This window comes from Coffea arabica, chromosome 11e, assembly GCF_036785885.1.
Source record: "Coffea arabica cultivar ET-39 chromosome 11e, Coffea Arabica ET-39 HiFi, whole genome shotgun sequence".
Taxonomy (NCBI): Eukaryota; Viridiplantae; Streptophyta; class Magnoliopsida; order Gentianales; family Rubiaceae; genus Coffea; species Coffea arabica.
Genome location: NC_092331.1, coordinates 14,266,109 through 14,288,577, shown reverse-complemented (window position 1 = coordinate 14,288,577; position 22,469 = coordinate 14,266,109). Strand labels below are relative to the sequence as shown.

Here is a 22,469-nt window from a genome sequence, read left to right as displayed (position 1 = left end):
TTGTACATATAAAACAACAAAGGTGCAGTGACTGATTCCGAGGAAGTGCAGCGTACTGAGATGGGCAATTATGCTGAAAAACTAAAAGGTGCAGTGGTGGAGGAAGTTTGTACTGCCACAAAGGTTCAAGAAGTTAGTAAGCCTGATGATCACCTAATTCAGCTTGGAGTAACTAAGTTGTCGTCCTCTGCTGGATTTGAACAACCACAAAATGATCTTGCAATGGAGCTGCCAGTTCGTGAGGAACGAAGGGAAATGGAAAACCAGCTGGAAAAGGTCCACGGGAATGAATACCAAGGGACCCGTTTTGAAACTAATATAAATCCCACAGACAAACTTCAGAGTAAGGCCGACAAAAATTCTCTTCATCATCTAAATACTGATCACCAAGTGGTGATAGTTGCTGCATCCAAGCCGACAACATATGATGTGCAAGGGAATTTGAATACGGCTCATATGAGGGAGCAAGCACTTGTTGGGGAACAATTGTTAATGCAAAAGCATTCAGAACAGGTCCATGGAAATGATGAAGGGACCCAAGCTACATCGTCTGAAGCATCAAAAGAGAAACTTCAGTCCATGGCCGACAATAACTCTTTGGAGCATCTCTATGTTGAGTTGCGAGGAGTGGAGAATTTCGGTCCTACAGAGCATGGGATAGTGGAGGTTAATTCACCAACTGTTGCAGGAAATTTGTCTCCCAGACCGGGTGTCCCACAAGAAAATTTGCCTGAATCATCAGGTCCTTCTTCAAGTATTGATCAATCAGGGGGGGCTGACCGTAATCCCAAACAAAAAAGGACAAAAGGTTTGAGGGCTAATCTGCAAACCGACAGAATTTTGCGCTCACGGTCAGAGACATCATCCAAAAACTCATTCCAGGTTCTTTCTCATGATTAATGGCATTTTTTGGAATATTAGAGGAGTAGCTAAAGCACCTAATCTACGAAGATTAATCAATTTAGTACGGACACATCATCTCCAATTTGTTGTGATTTGTGAGCCAAAGTTAGACGTATCTAAAATACAAACCATTCGTCTACGTCTATTATTTGATTACGTGCTTGTTAATTGTTCAAGTGATATTTGGGTGTTCTACAATAATCCTTTTCTTTGCTCGATTGTTGGTAATTCGGATCAGCATATTTCTCTACATGTACAAAGTCCCCTAATTCCTTCTCCAATAATTTTGTCCTTTGTTCATGCAAAATGCTCAGTTGACGAGAGGCGTGAGTTATGGTCCTCATTGTTAGCTGATAAGCCTAGTTTTCTTCCTTGGTGTATTGGGGGTGATTTTAATGTTATTGTGGCACCTCATGAAAAAAGGGGAGGTCGTCCATTTGCTATAACAGAAGGAGTGGAATTTCTGTCTTTCATGGAGGAGGCTGGAGTGTCGCGCCCCACTTTTCGAATCGTAGTGAATTGTGTTGTGATGTGTGTGTGAATTGTGGTGTGAACGTGTGCAAAATGAAAAGTAAAAGGCCATGGGACTTAGAATGCGACGATTTGGCCAAGTGAAGTTCAAAAGGGTTTTTTGTATCAAAAATGGAGTCGCCACTTGGTATAGAGTTAGGGTGTACCAAGTCACCCAAAAATGATTTTGTTTTTGAATAAAAAGTAAATAAACCCTTTTTGAGAACTTTTGGGTCTGCGTAACCAAAAGAGGGATCGGGGGTCACATTTGACGAAGGGGAAGGCAAGGATAAAAATCCAAGGCACCCCTTCGACCTAGCCAAGGCTAGTTGCGTGACTTAAGCCAATTTTCCTAATTTTCTACCCAATGTATGTTCGCACGTTGGATATGACTATATGAATGCAAAACGGAAAGAAAAATGCAATCCTAAATTCTACGATGTCTCTCGTGAGGCTTTTGGTCCCAAACCACATGAATTGTGGCGGCCAACAAAGGAAAACCTCATAGAGGTCGATTAATGCAAATGTGTGCAAGTGTGAAAGTGTATGAAAGATGCAAGACATGTAAGTGCAAGTGTGCGAAATTGTATAAAGGTGCTTGTGTGAAATTGTATAAAGTTCAAATGTTTTTCGTGTGTAAGTGTATAAAAATAAAATAATAGATATATAAGGTAAAGTGGAATTTCATTTGTGAGGTGAAAATAAGCAAGTGATAGGTAAAATGTAGTAAAATAAGTACGGTCTGAGAAATGTGAAAAAATGTGGTTAAAAGAGTATGTAGGTGATAAAAATTAGAGTATGACCCTAGAGGAATGCAACAAGTCGGGTACGGGGGTTGACTCCTAACTTTTCGACTTTATTTTCCCTTTGATTAGAAGGCAAAACTAGCGTGCTAAGGCTATCGAGTAGCCACACTCGCTCGTTTCCCTTATCAGAAGGGGACTTTCACGCAAATGAACCCTAACTAGCATGAGATGCAAGTCCTAAAGTGAGGGGAAAGGGGTTCGAGGAGCATGCCAAGTGATAAAACTAAGAAAAATGCATGATATGTGGTGAACAAGCAAATGATATGCTAATGAGGGGAAATCCCTAAGGGTCTAGCGTTGGACTAGCCCATTCTATGAATTCCGACTAGCGTTGGACTAGCGGAAACGTACATTCATCCATTCCATTCATTCATGGCTATGAAAGCAAGTAGACATGCTAAAATACTCGTAAACACATAGCACATAGCATTTAGCATGCTCGACTAGATGCAAGAGCCTAATAAAGCAATTAAACATGTAGCAACAAGAACAAGCAACCAAAGGGAAGGGAAAGTGGACCAGATGCTCTCCGAGCCCTATCTATTACAAGCCAAGAGGTGTACACATACCCCATAAAAGCATAAAGGGGAAGGGGAAATGGACAAGAGGCTCTCCGAGCCCTATCTATTACAAGCCAAGAGGTGTACACATACCCCATAAAAGCATAAAGGGAAAGGGGAAATGGACCAGATGCTCTCCGAGCACTATCTATTACAAGCCAAGAGGTGTACACATACCCCATGAAAACTTAAATAAAAGTAAAAGTAAGTAAATGCACGCAAGGAGATAAGGAAAGCGAAGTAGACAGGCATATTCACATAACACGTAGGAGCACGTAAGGTCAAATGTAGTGCAAATGAGGGATAGAGTGTACCTCCCTTGAATTGACGCCCCAATGAAGTGAAATTATTCAATTACCCTCCAAAATAATAAAAAGGTCAAGGCACCACTTTATTTAAGAAAAGTTAAAAGAAATGGGCAAAACAAGGCTTACTTAGTCATAAAGTCCCTAAAGTCATAACTTAAGTGCAATTTAAACTAAGCATGGTAGTTAATTGAAGCAAACAAGCAATGAAGTTGCACAGATTAAAATTATCCAGGACCAATTTGATGAAATTCTTTAATTAATTGGGTCATAGTGGCATTAGGAGAGACTTAGGGGGTCAAAGTGTAATATTTCAGAAAGCTTTCATGCATGCTACGTAAATCTCTTTGTTTTTCTGGTTCCTTTCATCTGCAACATGCTAAACTTCTCAAATACAATCCTAATATGCAACTAACATCTCACCAATCAATCAAAGCCATCGGCATTAAACTAAAAACTAACACAGAATTCCACAAAGCCAACAAATTATGATGGGATGATGTAAATTCCAGCAACCTTTCATGCAAACTCAAGAAGATTTCTGCAAACGGAAAGTGCAAGCTTGCTGCATTTCTCATTTCCATTTCCAAGCATTGATCAAAAACATTTCATCTAAGCATAACCATTTCATCATTGCAGGATTAAGACAGCAACTCTTATTGCAGGATTAAAACAATAAATGAAACTGACCACCAGAGGTAAAACTAAACAGCAAAACAGCAATAGAAAGAAGGGAAAAAATGCCGCAGGGTTTTTCTTTTACAATATTCCAGCTGCGGCTTTCTACATTAAATCATGCCAAAAGCTCGCCAGTCAGCCGGATTCCAGTTATCAAAACTAACTCCAATGCACATGAACTCGTCGTAGGGATGCAGCCAAACATTCGAGATACCCATCAGGGGCGACAAGAACTAAACAGCAAAAGAAAGGGAAAAAATGCAGCAAGAACTCTCTCTGCAGATTTTCATTCGCAAACTTCATGCACGAGCCTTTGGCAAACAAAGTATATGCAAAATCTTCGGTCCATCTCCGCTCAAATCAAAACAAATGAAAACTAGGATCATTGGCTCTATATAAAAAAATCAGCAACCAAAAGTGCGCCTGCTGCCACTTTGGCAGCCGCGACTCAAATCCACATGAAAAACTTTTTGGCTAAACAAGATGCAAGACACTGATGGCCTTTAGCTCTAAGCTTCACAACGTACACGCGACATCTCAGTCGAATAGCAAACAAGTCAAGCATTGTTAAGCAAACCACGACTCCAGCAATCCAAAAAAAACGATTTATTCAAAGGAAAAGGAAAAGCTCAAGCAAGATTTTCTGAAATTTCATGAAAGTTTCAGCCAAAAGAAATTGTTTCCATCTATAAACAATAAGGGATGTAAACGAGTATGGAAGAGGCTCAGAAACGATCACCTGAATTGCTGGGCCAAAACAAGAGTTTCTGCTGCGTTTTCGTTCTGTGCAGTGGTGGCAGAGCAGCTCCTTGGTGGTCAGATTTGACGATCTTCCCATTGTTATTTGTGAACAATTTCTGAACAAGAAATCCTCCCCTTACTCCCCACTTCGTGCAGAAACAAATATCCAATCGGATTGCACAACCAGACAGGAAATAATCATGCCGCAAGGTGTGCCGAAAATCAGCCCATTCTGCCGAAAATTTTGCAGAAAATTTCTTCTTCTTTTTCTGGTTTTCTGTTCGCCGCCCCCAGCTCTCCACTCAGCCGTAGCTCCTAGCTTTTCTTTTGCTGTTTTTACTTTCCTCTCCGTCAGCCCCTCTCCACGATGAAGCCCCCAGATTTTTCTTCCTCTTCTTCCTTTGGTTTTTCTTTGTTTCTAAACCCTCACAGCCGCCAACTCCATAAGCTTCCCGTAGCTTTTGTTTTCTATCGCCGTCCCTCTCTACCCCCTCTTCTTCCACCGTCAACCTTTCTCTCTTTTTTCCGTCCACCTCCCTCTTTTGTTGTTTTCTCTTTTCCGTTTACCTCCCTCCCCGTCACACTTACTCTATTTCCTCTCTATCCCTTATGCAGCCGCCGCCTACTCTCTTGCTCTCCAGAAACCTCCGTAGCCTTCTGTGTTTTTGTTTTGCCGTTCAGGAAGCTCTCAAACTCTCCCTGCTCTCTCTCTTTTTTTGTTCTATTTTCATTCACTCCCCCCCCCCGACTCTCTTTTGGTTCAGATTTTTCTCCCTTTTTCTCCTTAGACTCTCTTTCTCTTTGCCCGTTAATGCCCCCCTGCCTTGCGGCTGTAGCTTTCTTTTGCTATTTATATGGCACCTCCCTCACCCTAAACCTTCAGTCCTTCTTCTGCAATTTGCAGCCAAGGAGCTCCCCAAAGTCCATTTGCAAGCTGCGGCAAAAACGCAGCCTTCATGCTACGCGTTTCTTCTTTTTTTTTTTTTTTTTTTTTTTAACTTTAAACTTAATAAATACAGAAATGATAAAATATAAATAATAATAATAACAAATTGCCAAAAACCAAGTAATAATAATAAGAATGAAAACAAATAAAAAAAACAAACTAAATAAATAAATAAAAACAACAAAAATGTCCATTTTTCCAAATTTTCTTCATTTTTCCTTTTTTCTCTTCTTTTTTCAAAATAACTTAATAAAAATAACTAAAGTGCAAAAAGGTTGCATTTAAAGAAATAAATATATTTTTGTGAACAAATTTCCTTTTTCCCTTTTTTTTCATTTTCATTTTCATTTTTCTTTCAAGAAAGCATTGAATAAAAACAAAATGACTAAAATGATTTTTTCTTTTCTTTCTAAAAACTCTATAAACTTAAAAACTAAAAAAAACTAAAAACTAAAATCTAAAACTTAAAAGTGATTAAAATCCTGAAATGACAAAATAAAAATGAATAGACAAACTAAAAGGGCAAAATGAATAAAACTAAAATAAAATAACAACTAAAAATGCAAAACACACAACAATGACCTAAATGCAAGCGATCTAAAATAAAAATCATGAAGTAGATGCCACATACAAATTATTCAAAATTTGGTGTCTACAGTTTGCCCCTCTTTGTCTGAGTTTTGAAAAAACTTGGGACAAAGAAGTAGACACCAAATACTTACCTGTGTTATGGGGCTGCAAAATGATTCCAACGAACAAGAATTCTAAAAAATGGGACTGACCCGAACATGAATGTAAAAAAAAAAAAAATGGGATAGACCCGAACAGAAATGTAAAATTGGGATAGACCCACGGAATAGACCCGGACTGGAATGTAAATTTGGGATAGACCCACGGGATAGACCCGGACAGAAATTTAAAATTGGGATAGACCCACGGGATAGACCCGGACAGAAATTTAACTTTGGGATAGACCCACGGGATAGACCCGGACAGAAATTTAAAATTGGGATAGACCCACGGGATAGACCCGGACAGAAATTTAACTTTGGGATAGACCCACGGGATAGACCCGGACAGAAATTTAAAATTGGGATAGACCCACGGGATAGACCCGGACAGAAATTTAAATTTGGGATAGACCCACGGGATAGACCCGGACAGAAATTTAAAATTGATATAGACCCACGGGATAGACCCGGACAGAAATGTAAATTTGGGATAGACCCACGGGATAGACCCGGACAGAAATTTAAATTGGGATAGACTCACGGGATAGACCCGAACAGAAATTTAAATTGGGATAGACCCACGGGATAGACCCGGACAGAGATTTAAAATTGGGATAGACCCACGGGATAGACCCGGACAGAAATTTAAAATTGGGATAGACCCACGGGATAGACCCGAACAGAAATTTAAAATTGGGATAGACCCACGGGATAGACCCGGACAGAAATTTAAAATTGGGATAGACCCACGGGATTTTTAAACAATGAATTGAGTTCTTATCTGAGAGTAATTCAAACTTTTGTACCAAGAGGGAGATTTGGATCTCTATGGCTAGAACGATAGCTGATGTTGTTCCTTATGACCCAATCTTTGCCAAATTATCACTCCGTCTTTGCTTACTGGGGAACTTTTCTGACGTCGATTCAGGTGCTAAAAGAAGTGTGGTTGTTTGTGTTTGTAAATGCAATGTTCCTGCAAGACAAGAAGAAATAATGGACTTGCCACCATCGTTCGATCCGGCTTGCCTTGAGAATCGTGTAAACATGAGTCTTTTGATGCCTTTGCCAACTTTTGCTGCGGCATTTGCCTTGGTTGAATTTGCAATTTTGATTGAAACCTTTCGATTCCGGAGACCAATAAAATGCGCATTTACCATGTCACCAAATCCATGTAGCAGCTTGGTTGCATTTTACTCACTTTAAAAGATGATTGAATCCCATACTCTTGCACAAACCTTAGGGTTTATCATTCATCCGAATCCAATGGTAAAAGAATGATGCATGAAAAATCAATGCAAAATGATTTCCTATGTTATGCAGGAATGCCAAAGAATGTAAAACACATCCAACCATGATTAATCCTACAAAATGCCATGAATACAAGCAAATGAGGACAGATGAATTTTATAAGAATGTATTTGGAAAAGAAAATTTTTACAAAGCGACACAGTTTTGGCCAACAGATGTCATATTCAAATCTTTGGATATCTTTGTTCTGGAATTTAATATTGGCAGAAGTATGACAAAAATAAGAAGAAATCCAAATGAACCAAGTCACCAGCTGTTCCTCCTCGTGCTTGCTCGTTGCAAAAAACTTGCCTTGGCGCCCTTTCGGGTTTTCACCAAGGTTGCCCCCACCCTTTTTGTTTTTGTTTTGTTTTGTTTCGTTTGTTTTTTTGTTTTTTTTTTCTGTTGTTTTTCTTTCTTTTTTTGAGGTGCCCTTTCGGGCCTTCACCTAAGTAAGCAATGGAAGAGCTCGTCCATAATCGACTCAAAAATGTAAGTTGAAGATTGCTGGCATCAGTAAAATGCACTTCCCTTGTAAGATTAGGCGAAGGCATTATGGACATCACTTGCCAGTTGATTAGCAAACTTTCCAATAGAAATACAACAGGTGACGAAAGCCAGGACTTTGGGCTTTTGTAATGAGGTCAGGTGGGGTGTTTTCAAGAAAAGTTGAGGCTTGAAAGCGAATTTGATGAGAGGTGTGAAATAACCTGAGATTGCATCATTTTGAGATCATCTCCAAATTTTGAACAAAACTGAGGAAATTTGCCCCAGTTTAATTGAATTCTTCTCTTTGTGCTTTTCATTGCATTTTTCACTTTTGCATTTTTCTTCAAAAACTAAATTTGCCCCAGTGTGGGGTTCTCTTTTCTTTCCGATCATCTCTTTTCAAAATGAATTTGCCCCAGTGTGGGGTTGGCAATTCTCAGGGGCTGCCAAACGAAAATTTGTCAATTCTGATGGCTCAAAGGGGACAAGTAGGGATAAAATGCTTTAAATGTAAAAGAAGAGGGCCTGACTTGCATTTCGCCATTTGCATGAATTTCTAAGGAAAATTTGCATGATCAAAATGAAAATCTTCTTGCACATATCTGATTTGATGGGTTGAGGGAATGGTTGACCATCCATCTCCGCCAAAATGAGTATTCCGCCAGGTAATACCTTTTGGACAACGAACGGCCCTTTCTGATTTTGGGCGAATTTGTCTCTGCCTTCGTCTTGTATTGGCGAAGTTTACTTGAGTGCTTTGTCGCCTTCCTCAAAATGTATGCTGATGAAACTTCTCGTCGTAGGCTCAGGCCAGGCGTGTTTGTAACATTTCATGACAAACGGCATTCTCGGCTGAACTCCCATTAGAATGTGCAAAGATAGAATTTCTGCTACTGCAAACGAGACTGCCTCCAACCATCTGTACACCTTGACACATAGTCAAACTCTTAATCATCTCCTTTTTTGCTTTTGTTCAAACGAATGCTGATTTATGTCCTTTGACCTTATTCTCAGTGCCAAAGTGAACAATTGCTGTGGCTTCTTGGTTTGGTTCGAATTTCTCCTCGTTTTGTTCAAGATTTTTTTGAAAAAGAATCAAATACTTTCTCATTATCACTCTCGCTTTGAAATTTGGGTTCCAAAATTCTCAAGTCGTGAGTGAGATAGAGATTGCCATTATTGAATTCCAGAAAAGTGATATCCAAAGGGTCAAATAATTTTATCTTTGGTCATTTGAAAGAATTAACGAATTTGGAATAATAAGCAAACAAATATACAAACAAATGAACAAGCAATATGACCGAAATATAAACAAACGAATAAACAAAATAACCTGACAAGAATGACTTGTGCATTTTCATAAAACCTTTGATTGAAAGCAAATGAAATAAAACTTAAAAAATATTTACATGCGCAAAAAAAAGTAAAGATATATTCATTAGCTAATTACAGATGCAAAAGTTTTTTCCTCATGAATTCGCATGAATGACAAACCCCCTTTAGGTTTACCGAAACTCCTTTTTGAATGGGTAGAAATTCGGCTGTCCAATTAGAAATTGATCCCTCAGGGATATCGGGAAATTCTGCATCATTTCCAAACACTTCAGCCTCACTTGATGAGTTTTTAGCAGGCTCCTTAAATTCCGTATGGTCCATAATAACCCCAATGGTGTTATCGTATTCTGGCAGGGGGTTCCTATCCACATTTGGCGCTTGTGCCTCTTTTCTTCTAATTACAATCTCTCCTGCTTCAATCATATCTTGCACCTTGTGCTTAAGTGCTCTACAATCAGTGGTTGGGTGGCCGGGTGCTCCCGAATGATAGGCGCAAGTGTACTGAGGATTGTATCCGGCAGGGACGCCATGAGAGTAAGTTGGAGGGGGAATTATGCCAATTCTACCGGCAGCCTTTAATTGTTCATACAATTGGTCCAGAGGCCTGCTTAGGTTGGTGAATGTTCGGGTACGGCTTTGATTGTAGGTTTTAGTGTGTTGGGGATAGTTGTAGGTAGGTCTGTTTGGTGGAGAAAATTGTTGATTGTAGGGAGGTCGGGGTTGAACTTGTTGGAAGTTAGGCTGAGATATTTGAAAAGGGGCTATAGACGAGTTGGTGTATTTAGGGCGAGGTTGAGTGGTATTAGGGTGATGAACAGGATGAGGGTTCGAATGATAAGGGTAGGAGTTTGAGTAGGTAGGGTGTTGTCTAGGCCTGGATCTTGGGACACGGTTTCGATCCCAGACAAAAACAATTTCCCCCTCTTTCTTTTGGAATTGTTGCTTTTTCCCACTACTCCTTTGTCCTTGTAAAGCATCCAACTGTGATTCGAGGGCAGAGACATTACCCGTCCTACCATACTTGTTAAATTTAGGGGTTTTGAACCTCTCGGGCAACCGCACATTCGGCAAAAGGCAAAGCTTATCGTAATCCAAAACTCCTTGCTTGTTCAACCCCTGACTTTTCCCCATAAACTCATCAAAGCGGTCAAGGCGCTTGAGCAGCTTCATATCAACGGGAGTGGAAGATTCCCCCATTTCTGGCTTGGTTTGAACAGTGTGGTCTGGTAGGAAAGGTTCAGCAGCAGGGTAGTAAAAGGTATGTAGCTTGGGTGATATATTTGAAGTAGCTTGGGGTTGTGAGCCTTGCCTGCGAGTAAGAAAAGATGAAGGATTAGGAGGGTAGGCGTATGGCAAATTTGTGGTGGGATAGGCGAAAGTTTCCTCGGGTGGAATAGGGAATGATGGAGTATCAGTGACTTGAGTTGAAGGGATGACAAATGATTCTGGCTCTGGCTGCCTGTCAGGTACAGGTTCAGGTTGAACTCCGCTGCTGATTAGCTCATCAATCAACTTCCTTTGGGTTGCCATTTCAGATGCCATTTCCCCAAATTTGGCGAGTAATTCAGTCAACTGAATCCCGGGACTTGTGGCTTCCGGCTGGGTAGTTGCAGCGGTCTTATCAGACGATCCTGGCCGAGTACTCATGTCTACACGATTCTTTTAGGCTTGACTACGGGATCGCGTTATGATGGGGTTTCGACGAGACGCTATGTTTAAATATTACCTGAGAATTTTGAAAGGAATTGTCTTTAGATTCAACCCTTGCTTAGATATTCCAATAAAAATAAAGGAAAAGAAAAAGGCAAGAGTTAGTAACTATCCAAAAAAAAATCGGATGCATGTCCTATTAGGGAGCCCTTTTTATGCCAAGGGTAGGCCTAGCATGAAAATGCGATCCTCTAGGGTAAGCACTATACAATACCTGATGGATCCAATCAGCTTATGGAGTGAAAAATAATTTAAAAAAAATTTGGCCCACTGGAATGAAAAGTGACATTTGTCCTAAAATGAGGGAAAAGTCCGAATGGATTGCTACTTTGATCGATGCATGAAATAATGTGTAAAAGGGGCTGATTGGAATGTCTCAATTAATTTATTCGGTGACCCTTAGACTTAAACCCTAAAAAGGGAAAAAACGGGTCAAATGGATTGGATAAAATTGATGATTTATTTAAAAATGACCAAATTGCCCTAAAAATAGGTAAACTGGTCAAATGAATGAAAGAGAGATTGATGATTTAGGCAAAAATCGACCAAGTCACCCTAAAAGGGTAAATTGGTCAAATGAATTGAATGATTTTTCAAAAATCGACCGGATGACCCTAAAAAGGGTAAATTGGTCAAAAAGACCCTAAAAAGGGTAACTTGGTCAATTGAATTGATAATTTATTCAAAAGCGACCGAATGACCCTAAAAAGGGTAAATTGGTCAAAAGACCCTAAAAAGGGTAAATTGGTCAAATGAATTGATGATTTATTCAAAAATCGACCAGGTGATCCTAAAAAGGGTAAATTGGTCAAAAGACCCTAAAAAGGGTAGAATGGTCAAATGAATTGACGATTTATTCAAAATCGACCGAATGACCCTAAAAAGGGTAGATTGGTCAAAAGATTTGATGATTTATTCAAAATCGACCGAATGACCCTAAAAAGGGTAAATTGGTCAAATGAATGATTTATTGAATGAATTGGCAAAATGGATTGGTTGAATTGTCCGGCCATTGGTTATTTCAAAATTATTGAGATGCATTAGTCTATGAGCTTCTAAAAATCAAATTTTGGCCTCAATTTATTTATCATCTCAATAGGAGGAATCATTTGTGAATTTCTTCAAATTAATGTCCTTCGCGCAAGGGATTTTTACCAATTTTGATAAAATGGCCAAAAAGTGATTATTAGATGCTCATATTCCAAAGATCACTCTATGAAGGTGATCGGATCCTACCTTACCTTGTGCACTACCCCTTTGGATGGTACAAAATGTAAACGTGCAAGTCTCACTGGATTAAGTATCCGAGACACAAGGTGGCTTATTCCTAAACACGGGATTCCCTATGTGGCATTCCCTTTCTATGGTTTATGCATGATGCCATTTTATTAAAGCGATATAGACATGTGACAAACATGGCCTAAAGGGTATAAATAATGCATCGGGGGACAAAGGCCTAAAATGAAATGTATTTATCAAATGCAATAACTGAAATTTAAACATGTGAGTCATCTAGTGGGTGAGTCACTAAAAGAGCGCCAAAGAGGCCTCTTATTGCTAAGGCATATGAATGCAAGCCAGGAAAACAAAAGAATGGTTAGTGCAATTGATAGTACACATAACACATTGGGAGCAATTAAGAAAAGAAATACAATAAAAGCAAGTAAAAGGGGTGGAACCCCTTCACTCGTGCCTAACGTGCTTAAAAGGGTGAGGTTGACTCTAACAACCTAGGCAAACTCTATCATGGATGCATGAGGCTGGGGCTCACTAATGCAACTAGACTCGATAAGTCTCGGCTCCCAAGCCTTCAGACCTAAAGGCGAAGGGTCATCACTCCCAGGGCCTTTGATCGGTGGCTCGAGTGATCCCTTAGGTAGCGCTATGGGCGCAGAGCACACCAGCCGCCTACCCAAGGCAATCGATCCTAATCCTACAAGGCGGTGTGGGAAACGCCCACGAAAAACAAAATAAAATGGGATAAAAGCAAGTAAACGTGCACGTATGAAGTGTTCCCCTATTTTGAGGGAAGGGGTTGAGAACCAACGCGAGGCTCTAAAGGTGACACACCCCCTCCCAAATGCAATGCAAGCGCGAGATAAATAAGTAAACATACATCCAATCAACCAATCACACATACGTGAGTGAGGGAAAAGTTTGATACGCGCGCGAGGCGAAAAAGTCCTAAAAATAAAAAAATGCAACCCTAATATCCAAATGCAATGCATAAAAGGGTAGAAACAGGAAACGAATGGCTAAGTCAAATGCTTGGACCCACTTAGGAAGTCCCCAGTGGAGTCGCCAACTGTCGCGCCCCACTTTTCGAATCGTAGTGAATTGTGTTGTGATGTGTGTGTGAAGTGTGGTGTGAACGTGTGCAAAATGAAAAGTAAAAGGCCATGGGACTTAGAATGCGACGATTTGGCCAAGTGAAGTTCAAAAGGGTTTTTTGTATCAAAAATGGAGTCGCCACTTGGTATAGAGTTAGGGTGTACCAAGTCACCCAAAAATGATTTTGTTTTTGAATAAAAAGTAAATAAACCCTTTTTGAGAACTTTTGGGTCTGCGTAACCAAAAGAGGGATCGGGGGTCACATTTGACGAAGGGGAAGGCAAGGATAAAAATCCAAGGCACCCCTTCGACCTAGCCAAGGCTAGTTGCGTGACTTAAGCCAATTTTCCTAATTTTCTACCCAATGTATGTTCGCACGTTGGATATGACTATATGAATGCAAAACGGAAAGAAAAATGCAATCCTAAATTCTACGATGTCTCTCGTGAGGCTTTTGGTCCCAAACCACATGAATTGTGGCGGCCAACAAAGGAAAACCTCATAGAGGTCGATTAATGCAAATGTGTGCAAGTGTGAAAGTGTATGAAAGATGCAAGACATGTAAGTGCAAGTGTGCGAAATTGTATAAAGGTGCTTGTGTGAAATTGTATAAAGTTCAAATGTTTTTCGTGTGTAAGTGTATAAAAATAAAATAATAGATATATAAGGTAAAGTGGAATTTCATTTGTGAGGTGAAAATAAGCAAGTGATAGGTAAAATGTAGTAAAATAAGTACGGTCTGAGAAATGTGAAAAAATGTGGTTAAGAGAGTATGTAGGTGATAAAAATTAGAGTATGACCCTAGAGGAATGCAACAAGTCGGGTACGGGGGTTGACTCCTAACTTTTCGACTTTATTTTCCCTTTGATTAGAAGGCAAAACTAGCGTGCTAAGGCTATCGAGTAGCCACACTCGCTCGTTTCCCTTATCAGAAGGGGACTTTCACGCAAATGAACCCTAACTAGCATGAGATGCAAGTCCTAAAGTGAGGGGAAAGGGGTTCGAGGAGCATGCCAAGTGATAAAACTAAGAAAAATGCATGATATGTGGTGAACAAGCAAATGATATGCTAATGAGGGGAAATCCCTAAGGGTCTAGCGTTGGACTAGCCCATTCTATGAATTCCGACTAGCGTTGGACTAGCGGAAACGTACATTCATCCATTCCATTCATTCATGGCTATGAAAGCAAGTAGACATGCTAAAATACTCGTAAACACATAGCACATAGCATTTAGCATGCTCGACTAGATGCAAGAGCCTAATAAAGCAATTAAACATGTAGCAACAAGAACAAGCAACCAAAGGGAAGGGAAAGTGGACCAGATGCTCTCCGAGCCCTATCTATTACAAGCCAAGAGATGTACACATACCCCATAAAAGCATAAAGGGGAAGGGGAAATGGACAAGAGGCTCTCCGAGCCCTATCTATTACAAGCCAAGAGGTGTACACATACCCCATAAAAGCATAAAGGGAAAGCGGAAATGGACCAGATGCTCTCCGAGCACTATCTATTACAAGCCAAGAGGTGTACACATACCCCATGAAAACTTAAATAAAAGTAAAAGTAAGTAAATGCACGCAAGGAGATAAGGAAAGCGAAGTAGACAGGCATATTCACATAACACGTAGGAGCACGTAAGGTCAAATGTAGTGCAAATGAGGGATAGAGTGTACCTCCCTTGAATTGACGCCCCAATGAAGTGAAATTATTCAATTACCCTCCAAAATAATAAAAAGGTCAAGGCACCACTTTATTTAAGAAAAGTTAAAAGAAATGGGCAAAACAAGGCTTACTTAGTCATAAAGTCCCTAAAGTCATAACTTAAGTGTAATTTAAACTAAGCATGGTAGTTAATTGAAGCAAACAAGCAATGAAGTTGCACAGATTAAAATTATCCAGGACCAATTTGATGAAATTCTTTAATTAATTGGGTCATAGTGGCATTAGGAGAGACTTAGGGGGTCAAAGTGTAATATTTCAGAAAGCTTTCATGCATGCTACGTAAATCTCTTTGTTTTTCTGGTTCCTTTCATCTGCAACATGCTAAACTTCTCAAATACAATCCTAATATGCAACTAACATCTCACCAATCAATCAAAGCCATCGGCATTAAACTAAAAACTAACACAGAATTCCACAAGCCAACAAATTATGATGGGATGATGTAAATTCCAGCAACCTTTCATGCAAACTCAAGAAGATTTCTGCAAACGGAAAGTGCAAGCTTGCTGCATTTCTCATTTCCATTTCCAAGCATTGATCAAAAACATTTCATCTAAGCATAACCATTTCATCATTGCAGGATTAAGACAGCAACTCTTATTGCAGGATTAAAACAATAAATGAAACTGACCACCAGAGGTAAAACTAAACAGCAAAACAGCAATAGAAAGAAGGGAAAAAATGCCGCAGGGTTTTTCTTTTACAATATTCCAGCTGCGGCTTTCTACATTAAATCATGCCAAAAGCTCGCCAGTCAGCCGGATTCCAGTTATCAAAACTAACTCCAATGCACATGAACTCGTCGTAGGGATGCAGCCAAACATTCGAGATACCCATCAGGGGCGACAAGAACTAAACAGCAAAAGAAAGGGAAAAAATGCAGCAAGAACTCTCTCTGCAGATTTTCATTCGCAAACTTCATTCACGAGCCTTTGGCAAACAAAGTATATGCAAAATCTTCGGTCCATCTCCGCTCAAATCAAAACAAATGAAAACTAGGATCATTGGCTCTATATAAAAAAATCAGCAACCAAAAGTGCGCCTGCTGCCACTTTGGCAGCCGCGACTCAAATCCACATGAAAAACTTTTTGGCTAAACAAGATGCAAGACACTGATGGCCTTTAGCTCTAAGCTTCACAACGTACACGCGACATCTCAGTCGAATAGCAAACAAGTCAAGCATTGTTAAGCAAACCACGACTCCAGCAATCCAAAAAAAACGATTTATTCAAAGGAAAAGGAAAAGCTCAAGCAAGATTTTCTGAAATTTCATGAAAGTTTCAGCCAAAAGAAATTGTTTCCATCTATAAACAATAAGGGATGTAAACGAGTATGGAAGAGGCTCAGAAACGATCACCTGAATTGCTGGGCCAAAACAAGAGTTTCTGCTGCGTTTTCGTTCTGTGCAGTGGTGGCAGAGCAGCTCCTTGATGGTCAGATTTGACGATCTTCCCATTGTTATTTGTGAACAATTTCTGAACAAGAAATACTCCCCTTACTCCCCACTTGGTGCAGAAACAAATATCCAATCGGATTGCACAACCAGACAGGAAATAATCATGCCGCAAGGTGTGCCGAAAATCAGCCCATTCTGCCGAAAATTTTGCAGAAAATTTCTTCTTCTTTTTCTGGTTTTCTGTTCGCCGCCCCCAGCTCTCCACTCAGCCGTAGCTCCTAGCTTTTCTTTTGCTGTTTTTACTTTCCTCTCCGTCAGCCCCTCTCCACGATGAAGCCCCCAGATTTTTCTTCCTCTTCTTCCTTTGGTTTTTCTTTGTTTCTAAACCCTCACAGCCGCCAACTCCATAAGCTTCCCGTAGCTTTTGTTTTCTATCGCCGTCCCTCTCTACCCCCTCTTCTTCCACCGTCAACCTTTCTCTCTTTTTTCCGTCCACCTCCCTCTTTTGTTGTTTTCTCTTTTCCGTTTACCTCCCTCCCCGTCACACTTACTCTATTTCCTCTCTATCCCTTATGCAGCCGCCGCCTACTCTCTTGCTCTCCAGAAACCTCCGTAGCCTTCTGTGTTTTTGTTTTGCCGTTCAGGAAGCTCTCAAACTCTCCCTGCTCTCTCTCTTTTTTTGTTCTATTTTCATTCACTCCCCCCCCGACTCTCTTTTGGTTCAGATTTTTCTCCCTTTTTCTCCTTAGACTCTCTTTCTCTTTGCCCGTTAATGCCCCCCTGCCTTGCGGCTGTAGCTTTCTTTTGCTATTTATATGGCACCTCCCTCACCCTAAACCTTCAGTCCTTCTTCTGCAATTTGCAGCCAAGGAGCTCCCCAAAGTCCATTTGCAAGCTGCGGCAAAAACGCAGCCTTCATGCTACGCGTTTCTTCTTTTTTTTTTTTTTTTTTTTTTTAACTTTAAACTTAATAAATACAGAAATGATAAAATATAAATAATAATAATAACAAATTGCCAAAAACCAAGTAATAATAATAAGAATGAAAACAAATAAAAAAAACAAACTAAATAAATAAATAAAAACAACAAAAATGTCCATTTTTCCAAATTTTCTTCATTTTTCCTTTTTTCTCTTCTTTTTTCAAAATAACTTAATAAAAATAACTAAAGTGCAAAAAGGTTGCATTTAAAGAAATAAATATATTTTTGTGAACAAATTTCCTTTTTCCCTTTTTTTTCATTTTCATTTTCATTTTTCTTTCAAGAAAGCATTGAATAAAAACAAAATGACTAAAATGATTTTTTCTTTTCTTTCTAAAAACTCTATAAACTTAAAAACTAAAAAAAACTAAAAACTAAAATCTAAAACTTAAAAGTGATTAAAATCCTGAAATGACAAAATAAAAATGAATAGACAAACTAAAAGGGCAAAATGAATAAAACTAAAATAAAATAACAACTAAAAATGCAAAACACACAACAATGACCTAAATGCAAGTGATCTAAAATAAAAATCATGAAGTAGATGCCACATACAAATTATTCAAAATTTGGTGTCTACATGGAGTATTTGATGTAGGCTTCTCAGGACCCAATTTTACATGGTCAAATAATCGACGAAGTAGAGCTCGGATTTCAAAGAGGTTAGACAGGTTCTTAGTCAACGGGGCATGTCTGGATCTTTCTTATAACATTTCTGTCCTTCACTTGGCTAGACATCCATCTGACCATTCACCGTTAAAGCTCTCATTTGTTGCTCAATCAGATACTAAGCCGCGTCCATTTCGATTTTTGAATGTGTGGACAACTAAACCACAACTCTTGGAGGTAATACGCCAGGCTTGGACTCAAGATGTCAATGGATCTCCGATGCGTGCTCTATGTTCTAAATTATTGGCAACAAGAAAAGCCATTCAGACATGGAACAAAGAACACTTTGGAAACGTGATCGATAATGTGCGATCTGCAGAAATGGCGGTGCAACGGGCAGAAGAAGTGGTAGATCAAGATGATTCGGAGGAGTGCCAGATTGAACTCAAAAAGGCTCAGGCGGAGCTGAGATATGCATTATCAATTGAAGAACAATTTTGGAGGCAAAAGGCTAGGGTAAAATGGCTTCGACAGGGAGATACTAATTCAAAGTATTTTCATGCGATAGTAAGACAGAGACGGGCTCAAGCTATGATTCATCGAATAAAAAAAGCCAATGGTGTTTGGGTGGACAATGAAGCTGATATAGCAAGTGAAGCAACCACCTATTTCTCTGAACTTTTCTCAGATTCTTTGGGATCATCTGCAGATATGCTACAACTCATTCCACCTATGATTTCAGGAGAGGATAATGTGAAGTTGGAAGAAATCCCTTCAATTGAAGAGGTTTTTAGAGTCCTGAAGGCAATGGATGAAGAAAGTGCTGCTGGCCCAGATGGATTCACGGGAAAATTTTTTACTTTTGCATGGCAAGTAATCGCCCAAGATGTCTACAAGGCGGTACTCAGTTTTTTCTGTGGAGCAGAGCTACCTCGTTTCATCACCTCTACTTCAATTGTTCTAATTCCAAAGGTGCCAAATCCTCAAGATTTTTCTCAATTTAGACCCATCAGCCTATGTAACTTCTTCAACAAGTTATTATCAAGGATCTTGGCAGACAGAGTGGCGGGAATATTGCCAAAAATTATTTCTCCCCAGCAGACAGGATTTGTGAAGGGTCGCAATATAACCGAAAACTTCCTACTTGCACAGGAGGTGATATCGGGTATGGCGAAAAAGAATAGAGGTGGTAATGTGGTTATGAAACTAGACATGTCTAAGGCATATGACAGAGTCGCATGGAGTCATATTATCAATGTTCTGAGAAGGTTCGGTTTTGGTGAGAGATTCATTGATATGGTTTGGCGAATGATTTCTAATGTCTGGTTTTCCGTCATTATAAATGGATCCTCATATGGTTTTTTCAAGTCTTCGAGAGGACTCCGTCAGGGGGACCCATTATCACCAGCATTATTTATTATAGGGGCAGAGGTGTTATCTAGAGCACTGAATAATCTTGTCATGCAACCAAGATTTGTGAGTTTCAAAGTTCCATATGGATGCCCGTCTATTACTCACTTGGCATTTGCGGATGATGTTCTTATATTTGCAAATGGATCCTCATTTTCCCTGAAGGCTATCATGAAAGTGTTAGATGATTATCAAAGATGCTCGGGCCAATTACTAAATGTACAAAAAAGCTGTTATCTGGTTCATCCATCTGTATCAATGGCAAGACGACGGCTGCTTGATCGCATCTCTAGGTTTGCCCGCAAGTCATTTCCAATACGCTATTTAGGGTTTCCGCTCTACATTGGAAGATGCAAATCATCTTATTTTGGAGAAGTTTGTCACGCAATACTAGCAAGGATTCTGTCTTGGAAATCAAGGTTACTTTCCTTTGGAGGAAAAATTATTCTAATCAAGCATGTATTATCATCAATACCAGTTCACCTAATGTCAGCTGCAATGATTCCCAGCTCGGTGTTTAAAACTATAGAAAAGGCATGCTCGGCATTCCTCTGGGGATCCTCACCCGAGGAATCGAAGCTTCATTGGATACGTTGGCCTCAATTGTGCTATCCAGTTGAGGAAGGGGGAATTGGATTTCGGAGATTATGTGACGTCTACACATCCTTTTCCTCCAAGTTATGGTGGAAATTCCGAACAGAATCATCACTGTGGTCGACCTTCATGAAAGCAAAGTATTGTAAATATTTGCACCCTTGTCAGGTAGAACTCAGGCCAACGGATTCGGCAATTTGGCGAAGGATGCTCAATGTGAGCCGGCAAGTGGAACTCTCAATATTATGGGTGGCCAAATATGGGGCGTGTCATTTTTGGTACGATAACTGGTTGGGGAGTGGTGCATTGTTTCTAAAGGTTCCAGTTATCCCAAATTTGACGTTCCGAAACTTCGTAAACAACGGCCATTGGGATTTGAATCTTCTATACCACACATTGCCAAAGGAAATTGCTTATTCCATCTCAGAACAAATGGTCCCAGAAGAAGGAAGTATAGCTGAAGTCTTTTGGATGCCCACAACAACTGGAAATTTCTCTCTACATTCGGCTTTTGGGGACATTAGGCAGACCCGACCCACGTCTATGGTATTTGCTTCCATTTGGCACTCTCTGATACCTTTGAAAGTTTCATTTTTCATGTTGAGACTACTTCTGAGGAGAATACCGACACCGGATAAGCTTCGTAAATTTGGTTTCCATTTGCTGTCAAAGTGCTTTTGCTGTACTGAGCCTTCCGAGGAGTCTATTGAGCATTTATTCTCCAATGGACACATTGCGTCATTCCTTTGGAATTATTTTGGAGGGTTATGTGGAATAAAATTCTCAGGATCTTTTCTACGAGCACGCATAGTAGATTGGTGGTTGAATTCACAGGATTCTGAGTTACGAAAGATTATTTGCCGTATTCTTCCTAGTGTAATTTGCTGGCAGATTTGGAAGGCAAGGAACAAAGCACTGTTTGAGGGTGTCCAGATGCAATCTTCGGCCATTCGCCAAGCCATCTTCTCAGAAATCCAATCCATGGTAGGAATACATTTTAAACAATTGATAAGACTACAATCCTTTTGTCAATTGTATGATTGGTCAAAGGCACCTGGGGGTACGGTTGTATATCAAGGTATCCGCTGGGAAACCAAAGAGACAGGGAGGTATACTCTTAACACTGATGGATGTGCTAAGGGTAATCCAGGAATAGGTGGAGGTGGGGGCATACTCCGGGATTCCACTGGATTACCAATGATTGGTTTCTCGGCATATCTGGGAGAAACTACATGTCTCCGTGCAGAGGCTTGTGCCCTTCTTATTGGTCTTCAGATCTGTATACATAACGGTTTTGGAAACATATGTGTACAATCAGATTCATTGGTTTTAATTGGGATCATTCAACGTCGTACTCAGTGTCCGTGGAAAATTCGAAGATACGTCAACCAGATTTGGCAGTTATTAGATGATCCACCTAGATTCACGCACTGCTATCGGGAGGCTAACACAGTTGCTGATGCTTTATCCAATGTGGGTATATCTCATCCAGATAAACAAATTGAGGTTTACGATACTTTCAGTAAATTCCCAAGGTTGGCTCGTGGGGCAATCCGTTTGGACAGAATAGGGATACCTTCAATTAGAAAAATGAGGATTATGTAAGAGGAATATTTGGTTATATTTTCCATGAATAAATAAAAAGAATTTCTATGTCAAAAAAAAAAAAAAAAAAAAAAAACAACAACATGTAAATGTTATTAAATGAAGAGATCTCCGTACTGTGTACCAACTAATATACACCGTGTACCAGAATAATAACACGATGTTAAAACTAAACAACGGGTGATAAATAATTGTAACTTGTACGATTGAAAAAATAAATGTGAGCAAATAAATTAATAATTTGTAAAAAATTTTATCCAAATGTGTAATCATGTGCCCAAATGCAATAACGATATTTCAAAACAAAATAATCAGTGGTACATGGTATCAATCAATGCGTATACACCATATATATCAGTTTGTACACATAAAACAACAACATGTAAATGCTATTAAATTAAGAGATCGCCGTAATGTGTACCAACTAATATGTACAAAATATGATATTACTGTGTCAAAAATATATAATATGTGATGAATATCCTATCACTAATATGTACACCTTCATAACCAATGTGCACAAGTAAAACATTAATTTGTAACACCTAAATAACTAACAGTGAACTATAATGCACATTATGTAAAATATAAAAATAACTACTTACTACCACAGAATTATTCGATGACAAACATTTGCTTGATGTTTGGCTTTGGATAGGTTGATAGGATTCTGATGACTGACAAGAGAAGAATATACAACAACTCAGTCGGCTTATGATAGTAGAGTCAATTAAAATGATATTGTTATGTAAGTCAAAAAATAAGATTCGGTACTAACCATCTCAGGAGTGCTTGCCTCAGACAATTTAGAGT

At 39.5% G+C, this 22,469-nt stretch overlaps 1 protein-coding gene across 1 annotated transcript; it reads left to right on the top strand.

Annotated features, from left to right (window-relative positions):
- Positions 1-60: 60 nt before the first annotated feature.
- LOC140021146 (uncharacterized) lies at positions 61-21,656 on the top strand. Its single transcript, XM_072071917.1, has 2 exons — positions 61-808; positions 18,037-21,656. The coding sequence occupies exons 1-2, from the start codon at positions 61-63 to the stop codon at positions 21,654-21,656; spliced, it is 4,368 nt and encodes a 1,455-aa protein (XP_071928018.1).
- The last annotated feature ends 813 nt before the right edge of the window (positions 21,657-22,469 follow it).